Source organism: Pagrus major, chromosome 4 (genome assembly GCF_040436345.1).
Source record: "Pagrus major chromosome 4, Pma_NU_1.0".
In the NCBI taxonomy this organism is placed as follows: Eukaryota; Metazoa; Chordata; class Actinopteri; order Spariformes; family Sparidae; genus Pagrus; species Pagrus major.
This window is the reverse complement of record NC_133218.1, coordinates 35,507,215-35,521,109: the sequence shown is the minus strand read 5'-3', so window position 1 is coordinate 35,521,109 and position 13,895 is coordinate 35,507,215. Positions and strand designations below refer to the sequence as shown.

General features: G+C 44.5%; 1 protein-coding gene across 1 annotated transcript; it reads right to left on the bottom strand.

The window, feature by feature from the left end:
- Nucleotides 1-137: 137 nt before the first annotated feature.
- larp6a (La ribonucleoprotein 6, translational regulator a) lies at nucleotides 138-6,089 on the bottom strand. The gene is made up of 3 exons (XM_073465264.1): nucleotides 5,207-6,089; nucleotides 3,354-3,552; nucleotides 138-2,070 (listed from the first exon to the last, which is right to left on the bottom strand). Exons 1-3 carry the CDS (start codon nucleotides 5,989-5,991, stop codon nucleotides 979-981), a joined length of 2,076 nt encoding a protein of 691 aa, XP_073321365.1. The 5' UTR covers nucleotides 5,992-6,089; the 3' UTR covers nucleotides 138-978.
- Nucleotides 6,090-13,895: the final 7,806 nt, after the last annotated feature.

Below are 13,895 nucleotides of genomic sequence, written 5' to 3'. Positions count from 1 at the left end.
CAACGATATCTCACTTAAGTCTCGCTTACATATTGAGATTTTAAAAAATAAAAGATTGGATCACGGTTGTTTCAGACAGACAGTCACGACCACCTCAAAAAAAATGTGTCACAAATAAAAGAGAAAGTCAGGCCAAATGCAATTTTAGTGATTTATTTGTACAATAGGCGTCGCACTGTACAAATACCCCAGCTCATACTCTGCCTGACCTGATCCCTCAAACCTCACTTAGACTGATGGAAACAGATAAGCCAAGAAAAAAATAAAAAATAAAGCTAAAAAATAAATAATGCAGCTACCTGCCGAACAAATCAACATTTACAGGGCTAGAAGGGACCCCCTCCCAAAGCATACAGAAAATACTGAAATTAAAAAATGCAAAATAAAAACTCAAAATTATAAATCATGTCCAAGTGTAACTGTCCAACCTTTATGGCAGTGGAGCGATTTATGGCCTCAGTTTAAAGAGCATGTAAAAATGGTACTCACAGTAGACAAATACAGAAAAAAGGCATATGGTGATATCTCTATCAGGTCCATGTGCCTATACCACTTACACATTTACACACCATCCACAGACAACGTTGTGAGCTTCTACACACGGGACAGAGGACACTTGACTTAAAAAAAACAAAAACAAAAAAAACAAACAAAGGAACGTGGAACGCCCTCTCCGCCCCGCCCCCATGTAGAACAAACGTCGACAAATGATGGTGACGTGGTCCATTTCAAAAGCAATATAAATTTACATTCACTCAAATCTCCATTAGTAAAATCACTAATGTTACCATGATAACTCAAACATCGTATAAAAATATAACAAAGACTGAAAACTGATGCACTCAACAAAAATATATCTACACAGTCTCAAATGTGGGGTGGGGCGGGGGGGTGAACGACACGGCCAACAACAGCTCAGATCCAATCTATCATTTCACGTCTGGGGGGGATAAGGGATGCATAAGGACGCTGCTCGTATCAAGTCTGAGTGGCAGCAGTCTTTCCCCGCTCACCGACAGTGACACAGTGAAAGCCCCGGGTTCCGTCGGGCCCCCGCGGCAGCCGCATGACGCCCGGCGGCAGGCCGTCCGCGTTCTGGATCTTTCTACCCAGCATCGGGCTGCCGACCGGACTGCTCTCCTGAGACGCCACCTGCTTGCGCCGCTGAACCCACGGGCTCCCTGAAGGGGTGAGGCTACTGTCCGAGGAGTAGTCTGCCCAGCGGCGCCCGGGCTCCGGGCTCAGTCTGCCCTCGCTGGCTAAAGGAGACTTGTGGGAGTGAGGAGATTTGCGCTGAGGACAGGGGCTGGCACGGGGGCTCGACCACGGACTGTTCCGCGGGGACATACCAGGACTCAGGTGATTGTTCTGGAAGCCTGCAGTGGTTGGGCTGAGCTTATTGCAGGACTGGGACTTTCTTGCCAGTCTAGGCGATGTAGGGTTGCTTTCGGTGTCTGAGGAGCTGCAGGCCGAGTCGTCCCCGTGGTACTGAAGCTCTCGTACTCTGCTGTTGAGCGAGCGACTCTTGCGCATCCCTCCCTCCTCACGCGGTCGTTCTTTGGGTACCTTCTTCTTGGGCGGCTTGGTGCCGATCAGGACTACCTTCAACCCCAATGAACTGGACCCTCCATCTTCGCTCCCCACAGCTTCATTGGCTTTAACAGCAGCCTCCACCTCCTCGAACTCCACAATGGCACATTCCTCAGTGCCCAGCTGAGTGTAGCGGCCGCTCAGCCTCTTCAGGTCAGCCGGAAGGTCCTTCCCGGGCTTCAGGACTCTGACGGAGGCGATGGCGCCGTACGTCCCGAACGCTTTCAGCAACAGCTTCATCAGCTGCTCCTGCTGCGTGGCTCCTCCCTCACTGCCTCCATTATCCTTTGTGAGAGCAGCCAGCTCCGGCCACCTCTGCAAATCACTCAGCAGCAGCATGCGGCTGGGCAGCGACTCGCTGGCAAAGACCGGCACTGCAGATTTACGCCGCACCTTACGGCCCTCATCGTTCAGCTCGAGCATCTTTGAGTGTCTCAGAGCATAGGCGGTTGTTCTCCAGTCACGAGTCAAGTGTTTCACCTGCAAAGAGACGATGCTTGTGTTAAATGGGTGAGATGCTGAGTGGTTATCGAGGGCCATCTTATAACCAATAGGTCACGAAATCTATCCTTTCAACAGCTTCTCTTAGAGAGTCATGAACCTTCAGTTTAAGGAAAAAGGCTGAACAACAACTTCAGGTGCACTCTGTAGAAGAAGAGAAAGATCTTCACCGACTCTTTATTTTGCTGGTTTAGGCATTAAAACTGGACCTGCCACCTTTCTAGCTTCAAACAGTGTTCTGGGACCTTATTTTCCTCTGAGAACAGCTTGTTTATTCACTAATGGAAAAAAAGAAATATCTCTGAATTTGTATTATTACCTCATCCATATCATAAATGTAAAAATTCTGAGTTTGAATTTCTTCTCCAAAACTACAAAGAGCCCCTTTAAGCATCAGTAACTGCCTTTCCTGTCAGTCATACATCCTGAATCGATATCTGTGCGTCACCTCAGTGTTCACATCCGAACGCTTGTTTATAATCCAAAAAATGAGCGTGTGCGTGGGGGCTCAGTGGACTCCTTGTGGCATAAACAGATAAAAAAATTAAATAAAATCTGCGAGCGTCGAGGCTAAAGTGGCACCAGCTGTTGTGAATCAACGTGAGAATATCGTTGCATCTCCGACAGCTAGTCATGTTGACACTAGAAACAGCCAGTCATTGTAATTCAGGGCCTCAATTCCTCAGACTCGACGTCATGGGAGTTACGGGAATGGCTTCGAGGCGTTGTACAGGTTCTCATCTTAAACCTGCTTTAACTTGATCTGTACATTTTGGCAAGCATATATTAAAAAAAGGTGCACGATGTAGTTTTGGGGAAGACATTTTAATCACAAGAGAAAGATCTTCATTGACTCTGCTTTCATGACAAACTGACCTTAAAAAGGACAGCACAATTTCATACTGCTTGTTTGTGGCGGACCCTGTCACCTTTCTAGCTTCAAACAGTGTTCTGTGGACCTTATTTTCCTCTGAGAACTGCTTGTTAATTCACATATGGAAAAAATGTGGATCATAACCTCATTCATATTGTTAATATCAAAATTCTGAGTTTGGATTCCTTCTTCAAAACTACACAGTGCCCCTTTAAATATCATGTATGGAGATTGTGTCTAGATATTATCTTTAGTTTACTGCCATGTCAGGAAGATCAATATATAGCATTAAAAGCTTTAGTGAGACTGTGATCCACCTCTACCAACATTCAAATGACTTCCTGTCGTGTTTCCGGTCAGTATCTAAGTGCTTTGCAGCCGTGGTTACCTTTTTGAACGACGTGAGCAACTTGACGCTGACAAACCCGAGTTTGTTGCGTCTGACATGTTTGAGCAGGAAGGCGTCGTGCTCCAGGTTTTCATCGGACAGGTAGTACTCGATCTGGGCGACCAGCTTCTGGATGAGGTCTTGATCCGGGGGCTGCCAGCTCTCCTCCTCCAGCTCCCCTCCGCTGGTCCCGGCCCCGCTGTGTGTTGGAAAGACAACATGCATGAGGTCAGCAGAGACTCTCCTCTAGTACGTCACTGAATATTTCATATCCTAAACTGCCAAAACTACAACTGTTACACATTTCACTCTCATTAATACAATAAGACAGAGGCTTACAAGTTGTTGGCAGGAGTACATCGTCATCCTGCCATTTCCCTCTGCAGTTCTCCCTGCAGCAGCTGACAAGCAGCTATAGTCACCATGCCTCTGTGCCAGACCTCGACACCAGTGTCCCGCCAGCCCTCAAACTGCCAAGACCTCTCCATCTGAAGGGCGCGGAGTCACTGGCTCTCCCTCCCACACAGAATATGGTGGCTCATCAAATCAGATTCACACCAAAACTGGTACCAACACCGCTCGGCTGAAGGCTTTGAGACTCAATTTCGATCTCAGTCGGGCACCTGGGCTGAAGCTGTGGGGCCGCGCAGTCAGGTAGCCTCCCTTGCAGATCATGTGTGAGGGTCTGAATGAAATTTTGTGGATGACTCATCACCTCCTCCAGCCTCCTCCTCCTCCTCCTCCCCCTCCCCTCCCTCGCACGCCCTCAGACAACAGCTTTCCAGCCGGCTGACCGCACAGCTGGCAGGAGCCCACAGCTTCCCCAGGACTACAGATAGAATACTTTCATTGTGCATTTCAAGAAATGTTAGGGGGATACTGAAACATGGTTTTAAAACTAGGCCGTGAACTCAGTTAAGTAGTGCAAGGTGCAGGATTGTAGGTGAAAAGCAGCCACACGTGCAGACACCAGACGATCTGCACTTTTCCTGCTTCCTAATCAGATGTTTCGCAATCTTACAAATACAGTGTGTGTGAAAGAACGTGCCGGTCTGCACAGGTGTCACAGATGCTCTGTGTGCCAGAGGGCCGTCAGAGGTGTGACAAAGCAAAACGCTCGATTATGGCGAGTTATTTTCCCCTTTGGCCTTCCAGTCACTGACTCACTCTTTGTGCATGCAGTCCGACCAGGGAACTTATAGGCCAGAGGATAAAAATAGCAGGCCATGACGCAGGGGAATTAGATTAAAGTGAAGGTGCCATCCTTTATCCTTCTCTCAGGTGTCTCTACAGCACTGATGCTGCTGCCTACAGGTGGTTTAAACACTTGCCCAACATCCCACCCAGGAGATGATATAAATTTCTCTGAGAAATCTGTTGTCCTCCTCTCCCATCGTGCTGTTTGTTGCTGCCTTTTGTTCCTCGCTGTGATAACACCTGTCGGGATTAGAGCTCTATTTGTAGGCTACACTGTCTTTTTTCTACACGACTGGCAATCTTTCAGAGAAGCAAAACAATCTCATCTGTACCCACGCTGCTCCTGCTCATGTGCTGGCACTTCACCAACTGGAGCCAATATAGTAGGCTATAAAAATCCGGTGCAGAAATAAGTCTCACATAACCTTGAGACCAGGAGGAAGAGGGGTTTCATTCACCCTCCAACCTCAATGGACTCGATCTAGGCACGATACTGTGAGTAACACTCACATTTATGAAAGCAGAAGTGAGCCAAGAACAGGAAAACACTTTGTTACCAAACTGATGATACCTGACTCGTTATATTTACACTTCACACGAACCCCTGCATGTCCCTGCAGGCATCACCGGTTACAAAAGTGGCAAACGACTCAAACCTTGATTTGTCGTGTCTTCCGATCTCGTCCTCGCTGCAGCTGCCTCCAAGAAAGTCAATATTATTAGAGGACACCTCCTCGGGCTCCTCGTCCTCCGCCGCTTGAATGGCCACCGTTATCGTCACCGTCCCCATCTCCTGCGTGTGCTGATCCACGGTGATTACCTCATCGACGCCCCGCTCCGTTGACGCATCCGGGGCGCACAGCGCCGGGTTCGGATCGGGGATCCCCACGGACCCGCTCATGTTGCTCGGATGAGTCAAGGTGCGTCCGCCCGCTCCCTTCCCCGCGTCGGCGCTCGTAGTAGCAGCAGCAGCAGCAGCGCCTCCCTGGGAGCTTTTAATCTCGCTCGGCTCGAAGGCGCAGACAGGATACGGGGTGCGTAAAGCTGCTCGACGTTTCTTCGGGCACCAGTGATGGCGGAGAAGGACCCAGGGGGCTCCGAAGACGCGCTCCACGGCTCGCCAGAGACCCCCGATCCAGATCCGACCCGACGGAGGGCCCTGAGGAGCAGCGGGGCTTGTAGCAGCCGGCGAGACGCAGCCTGGACCTGACGAGACCGACGGGCTGGAGCCTCCTTGGGCTTCTAATGCTGCTGCTGCTGCTGCTGCTACTTCCTCATATGTAAGAGGCTTTCTGCTTTTGAAACGAGCTCTGGGATTGGGCCGCGGCGGCAGCGTCTCCTCGCACTCGTTCCCAACCCACAAGCAAAAGCTGACACAAAGCCAAGAGGGAGGCAAGAGGAAGGAGAGGCAGCGCATGAAGGCGTTCACTAAGGCGTGCATATTTTCTCTCTCTCTCTCGCTCTCTCTTTTTTTTTTCTTTTTTTAATATTTTACTCCACACACAGATTTTTTACACACAACTGAGCTGTCTTTTTTCTGCCAACACACGGAGGTCACCCGGTTAAACACGGCGCTAAGTAGGAGAGAAAATTCACGTGTTCCTCTGTAATTGGGAAATTGCCGTGCCAAGGACGACCCTCTTCTCTAACGCCGCTAATTGGATAACAAGCTTTCGGCGGCGCGTTGCACGCACGAGGCGAGCCGTGCATGTGCCGGAAGCAAAAAAAAAAAAAAGGGGCGAGCATGTTGAACCATCATCAAACTCCACATTAATTAGAAATTATTCCTATTCGTCCTGTTTAAATGCGGTCAGACTGATGCTCGTTCAACAAGATTTAAATTTGTGATTTTTATTAAACAGTGCTGAGGTCAGGGAGTCCAGGCAAGGGATCGACCGATAATGTTTTTTTCAGGGCCGATACTGATAGGCTACCGATTTTTAGCAGTGTTGTAAAAAAAATACTCAACAGTGATATTTGAGTAAAAGTGTTGAAATATTACTTTTGGTAAAAGTCAAATATATACTTTATCGTCCCCGGAAGGAAATTTGTCTTGGGACTCAAATGCTGCGAACACGAATCAAAATCAAATCATTTTATTTATAAAGCCCAAAAAAATCACAATCACATTAATGGTGCTTGAGTATCAAGTCTGTGATATTTCATGTCGCCTACTTAATTATCAAAATTACAAGTAAAAGTAAATGTCCAACATTTTTCTCCAGAATGTAGAGTGGGAGTATAGAGTAGCAGAAAATGGAAATACTCAAGTAAAGTACAGATACCTCGAAATTGAACTTAAGTACAGTATTTGAGAAAATGTACTTAGTTACATCCATGATTGTTAAATATACACATATACATTTGCAGTAAAAATAAAAATCTTAATGTCAAATTTTTAATAAACAGTGATGGAATATAATTTATAATAAGTACAAGTTACTCAAGTACTTTACTGAAGTACAATGTTGAGGTTTCCACTTTATACTTCCACTCTACTACATTTATTTGATCTTTTCAGTTACTAGTTACTTTGCAGATTCAGATTACTGAGTGTTGATAGGCTCATACCACAGAGTCCTGACTACAGACAGAGAACAGGTGTTGCATTCATTCTAACATTTTTTATACATTTTATTTGTACAGTTTTTAATAATAAAACAATATAGAGACAGGTACATACACTGGGCAAATAAAACACATGGACAGCAAGATAACAAAAAAGAAAAAGAGACAGTAAATAAACAGACTGCCAGCAGTCATTCAAATATATATATATATATATATATATATATATATATATATATATATATATATATATATATATATATATATGTATATATATATATATATATATATATATAGAGAGAGAGAGAGAGAGAGAGGATATATATATAAAAAGAAATGTACATATACACATGACCCAGAATGTCCAATCATAAAGTCCAAGAGCCCAGAACGAAAGAGGGTCAACGAAGGCCCACTGCAAGCTAGCATAGCAGAGTCCCAGGGTGTGCCTGCAGGACAGGATCAGTACAGAATGGACCGAGACGACAGTTCCCGGATTGTGGACTCTCCCTCCTAATAAAAAGGCCCCAAAGCCAAAAAAAGGAAACCACGTCATCTGGCCACTTTTTGAAGCAGGGAGGAGAAAATTAACTTCCACTCTCTTAAAATGACCCGTTTTGCGATGACCATAACAAACATGAGGGCTTCTTGTAAAGCAAAGGGAAGAGTCAGTGAGTGGATGGAGCAGCCCAATATCACCAAGAGACTGTCAGGAACCAGTTGTCTGTTATATATGACACTGTACAAATGAAAGATGTCAGCCCCAAAAGGTTGTGAGCTCAGGGCAGGACCAGAAAAAAGATGCCCAAGAGTCCCGTCAGCTGACTTACATTTATCACAGGTGCAGAAACAGAAGGGAAAACTCTTTTCAGTTGAGTCTTGGATAAGTGCAACGGGTGAATGACCTTAAACTGAATGAGCTGAAGTCGGAGAGCTAATAGCTAATGCTTTTATCCTATTTAGTCCTTTCACCCACAGCTCATCTGAGATCACCTCACCAGTGTCCTTGATCCACCCCTCTGTAATATGGAGAGAGGGGGAAAGTGTTGCATTTTTAAATTAATGTATTTTATCTGCAACTGGACACAAAAAACACAGATACTGATAATCAGAAAAATGCCTCTATAATCAGCCCTCAGCTCACCCCTGCCCTCACAAAAATGACAAACGGCTGCTACCTGTAGCTGCCATTAGCTAGTAAGCTCAGTTAGATGTTCAGCTAGCAGCGGGGACTGGGAGTTTGTTGGTGCTTACAGCAGTATCACGGGAGCTTCAGACCATGACTGGTTCTGGTTAGCTGGTTAGCATGAAACCAGTTAGTTGTTTGTTTTAAGAGTCTTGTCTTATTTTTTCTTTTGTATATTTACTGTTGCTCTTGATGAAAACAAGACTTCCAGCCGCCCTTGGTTACTGATGTTCATGCTATTCAGTTATTGATGTTCAGCCAGCCGTGGATAACACACTGTAGTTCACAAGAGGAAAAAAGGGGTTATAAATTGATTAGTTAAGGAACATATCAGTGTACGGACGTGCTCCCTGTCTGTCGTACGTATCGTCACTGAAAATGTCCTGGAAAAGAGTGGGAACTCTGATAACGTCAGAATGTTTTCAGCTGAAATTCTTACACATTGAACCTTTAATGTTTATCGGCCAATACTGGAAAACTGCACTCCACCAGATATCAAAGTAATTCAATAAAAAAATAATTTGTGTCTAACTGTAATATGTAAACTCACCTAGAAACAATATTTAGGATGCGACCTCAGTGACCTCAGTGGTGGCTGTGGCTCTGCTCTTGGCCTGTGAGACAAACTATGGTTATTTAGTTGTCTAAGGTTTTCACTGGGACGTCCAGAAGTAGGCGTTCATTTCCATAATCGCTGCTTTCATTGATGTTGATTTGTAGCACAGGAGCATATGTAGGTGTTCAGCAGAGAGCACTATCACTGCAGTCAGCTGAATATTTCTCTGAAAGCTACGATCGCAAGTCCATTTCTGTAGCCTGTTGTTGGCCTCCATCCTAATGGGCCTGTAAATCACCCACACCGATGTTGTTGGCTGTTGCCTGCCCTGCATGAAATATCTTTACTCTTCCCCACCGGCAGTCCACGCTCACAGCTGGTGGGCAGTCTGACTCATTCTCTGCACCACATGCCGTACAGCACTCCAGTTTGGGTACAATGCAACACGCGGGGGGGAGGGAGACTCTGAGTGAGAGGAAGAGGAGGATGAGGAAGAGAAATAAACAGAGACATTTATTTAATACTTATTGAGGCTTCATTCTCACAGATCAAGATAAAAGGATCATTTCAACTGTCTCCAAATTTGAAACACTTGTATTTTCTAGCATCACGCTTTATTCTGCCTTGTTTAAAGGTGCAATACGTAAGAATTTTAGTTGAAAACATTCAAAAATTAACTAAAATTATCAGCAGAATTTTAAGAAATGACAGTTTTGACATTGTGACACCTACATTTTGTACTGCACAGATATCTCAGCATGCTAACCAGCTAGCACTGCGCAAAAACCCAAAGAATCCAGTGATATTAATTCCTGAATATTCCAAGAAATGATCAGAATATGATGATATCCATAGAAATAACCACTTCAGGTCATCCCAGACACTGAAGACAAAGACAGACAAACCCACTTTCATTATGCTAAATGAAGGTAAGAAACAGAAAATGTGCCGTCTTGCTGTTTTTGTGGCAAGCGGACATGTTCCCAGTTAGCTGCGTTGCCCTCCACTCTTGGATGTGAACTCATACACCATCCTGTCGTCGTCACTTTCTTCATCACTGACAAAGCAGTGCCAGTTTAGTGAGCCAGGTCATCTGGTGTCAGCAGCTTCTCCCAAACATTGGCCCACTCTTTGAAGAGCTGTAACACAGGGCAGGAGGGGGCACAGTTTTCAACTGTGTGACTGAACAATAGCATAATATTATTGGCACAAGCAGCATGTGTGGACGCTCTGTTCTCTGGAGGGTAGTCTTTAGTTTGGCATGTCTGGTCCACAGTATAGTCAGCAGTGAGTCCGCTGTTTGGATAAAAGGAAGGAGAAAGACGGTGCAGACAGACAGCCATGTCCTGTGTACGTCTGAAATGATTGAAATCTGCAAATCTGATGTCCCAAAGTTGTATTTTATGAAATCTGATGCTTCAATGTAGGCTTAAAATATTACTCCAGAGTAATGACATGAACTGAATGTGGACTGTATTTGTTTGTGCAATGACACTTACAGATATGCCACAGATAGATAATATTTTTTTAGATATTTCCAGACAGGACATGAGGTCATATTTGAAACACATACATGACTAAACTAAGATGTGTCTGGTATCCTAGTATATTACATGTCCTCACGATGTATATTGACCCCATAGGCTCATATCAACAAAACTCTGAATATGCGGTTACTCTGGTGCTTTGCTGCTCCCTGTTTGAGTATGATCTCGACACTTGGCCAGCTCTTAAATTAATTATTATTATTAAATTAATGTGAAAGTGTGAGACAACCTGTCCAGGAAGCAGTGGCCGCTCGTCAACAGGGGGCGCTGGAGCGTCGCCACACCTGTCCCACATGAAGAAGAATCATATACACCTTAATTGAATAAGACTTCATATTTTTAAATGAGCAACTTAATATTATACATTGAGTGTGTAACATGTATAATCTGCAATAAACACGTGGAATAAAAAATGTTTTACGTCGTGGAAAGTTACTGAGCGGTGACGTATTTCCGGTCCTGGGCGCATCAATTCTCTGGCCATAGCTCCGCCTTATACGTTGCGCATGCGCACTTCACTCGCTGTAATACAAAAGATGGGAGGTCGCTGCGCGCGCGGACTTGTCACCGATAAAAAGGCGCGTAACGGAAGTGACGCAGGAGCAGATGACGTAGGAGTTGGTAGACAGGTGGAGGAGCGTTGTGTGATGGAGTGATGGAGAAAAGCTCGACATGGAGACAGAAAGTCCAGTTAAGTCGCTGAAAACAACGAGAGTGAAGGAGCAGCCCGGACCTGAGCAGGCGGACATCTTGATTAAACAACAACAACAACAAGACAGAGAAAGAGAAGTACCCTCCATCTTTTTCATGGCGATGGTTTGCTAGCAAGTCGTGGCTAACTGCATGCAGTGAGGTCGCCGGCGCTTTAGTTTGCTTTCCCCTGCCTCCTTTTTTCAAACAGCAGGAACCGAACCAGCATGGATCCAGTCAGGTATGACCCGATTTAAAGCACTTATGAACGAGCTAAGAGCCACATGGAAAATGCTATGCGTCTTAGCATGTTTGGTGGAGTAAATAGAGCGACTCTATAGCAAACATGACCAGGAGACAGTTTTCCAAAAGCTTTCAGTCTGTACAGGAAGTCACAGAAACACTCACATCCCGTTACATCCGAGTCCGATTGATTTAAATGTTGTCAGACACATTTATCAGTCTGCGCACAGTCTTCAGTTGTTGTTAATTATGACACCACAAGACTATTAAAACCTTACACAGGCGAGCTGTGATTTCTGTTCATCATCATCATCATCAGCTCTCATCATTGAAGAAATCAGGAGTGCTGACATGTCAAACATTTTGCTGTTTCCAGCTTCTTGAATGTAATTTTACTGTTGTTCTTCTTGTCATTTATGATAGTAAATGAAGAGTCTTTAGGTTTCGGACAGGTGGTTTGACAAGCAGGGCTCTAGGTATTTGCAAATAAAAAAAGAAAACATTACCAGACAAATATTACTTTTCCAAGCAGAGTGTTTTTATTTGAATTTATTTAAAGACTGGTGTGATGCACCAGTAGGGTGCTTTGGCGCATCCTACTGGTTATAGCGTATCTGACAAATGACTTTTACATACACCCCCAGGATGGCGCTATAAGCGCCTGCTGTTGCTGCCCACTTCCTCTTTTCAGGCATTGTCATCCTAGTGTAACATTGATGGTCCTCTTCTGTCTTTGTCAACCATCTGTCGACAAAGAAATCCACAAAAAAATGTGTGAATTAAATTGTCTATTTATGTCCACCATTATTTATATGCCACCATGGGTGCACACAAAGTAGATGCTCCTTTCAGTGTAATACAATGCATTTCAATAGCACCACCGACAACAGCCTGCAAAATGACTACAGCGTCGAATCAAATGCTTTCTGTCGCATTCTTGACAAAAAAAAAAAAAAAAAGATGAACTTCATAAATGCAGGATGTATTACAGGGTGGTTTTATTGAAATGAATTACATGTATCAAGGTGTACAACTGAACTGGATACTCGTCATATGTGATCTTGTGCAGTCTATTAAATCCTCCACTGGGCATTTCCTTCTAATTCACACCATAGCACAGCATGTTCATTTCTCATTATTACAATTTTTCCCACTTCTCCATCTCCAGCAGGAAGGAGATTATTGTACGCGCTGAGAGGTGGCTTACCACGTGTATGTGAAATGTAATCTTTTCTTAAAACAGATTTCATAAAATTGGTACAGAAATACGTATCATAAAGGAACTGTTAACAAAGTCAAGGTATCGGTACTGTTATCAAATTTCTTTTTCAATAAACTGTGAGTGAAATATCTCAACTGTTGGATGGCTGCTTTGTGAGAACGTGTGTGGATCTATAGGTGTGGCAGCTATCGCGTCAGGGTGTCACATCAGGACACCTTTGGCGTTCAAGTGAGAATGAAATAAGAGATGCAGAGTTGAATTAGACTGTTTATCTGTCTTCAATGTCCCAGATTATAGAAAGTGAAATTCTCATGTCTTTTTGATTATAAAGCAGATCAAGGTGCTATATACATACTGTAAAAGTACCAAAACATTCTAGTCGTGGAGAAATGCTCACAGCGTATGTTCAGAGGCTGTCTTCAAATAAGCCGCTAGGGCTTCTGTAAGTTTGTGATGTCGGAAATAAACAGTCACAGCCCTCAGAAATGCCCCCAGCATGCCCATGGCTGTAAAAACACCAGCAAAACTGATGCGGAGGCACGGTGAGCGGTGCCTGCTCAGGCCTGTGAGAGCTGACCAATCAGAGCAGACTGGGCTTCTCAGGAGTGGGACTGTAAGGAGACAGGTGCTAAAACGGAGTATTCAGACTGAGGGTTAATAGAAGTGCTGCCGCACTGGCAGATGTAAGAAAAAATACTGTATTTTTTTTTTTTAAACATTGCTTTTAGTAGACACCAAAAATTCAAATATCAACCTGGAAATGTAAATAATATGGAGCCTTTTACATGTAGACCGAAAAAAATGTGTGTGAAATGAGCCTGATGGGAAAATAAAGGTGCAAACACCTGCAAAAGGAGCTATCTGTCAGACATGACCGTGGTCCGAGCGGGTGAAGTCCAGCTGCCATATGCTTATCTGCGTCACACTCGCTGCTGGCTTTGCAGGCACACACACGTTGTGGCCACACTGAGATCACACACACAGAGCATGATCAGGCGCAGGAGATACGGGGAAAACATGCACAGGGGATGCTAACACTTCAAACTAATGTGGTGAACATGATAAACATCATGTATACCTACTGTCTCAGCATATTAGCATTCTCATTTTGAGCATGTTAGCATGTTGATGTTAGCATTTAGCTCCAAGCATTGCTTCTGGTGTTCACTTGCTTGACGGTAATTATGTGACATGTAATTATCAACAGTGGTTTTAAATGCTATGTACCCTCCTGCCATCACTCATTACACATGAAGCCTTTTGAATGTACCGTACGTTCACTTTGAGGTAGGAAGTATGTCAAATGGAGTTCGATTGTTAAACCTGCCATGCC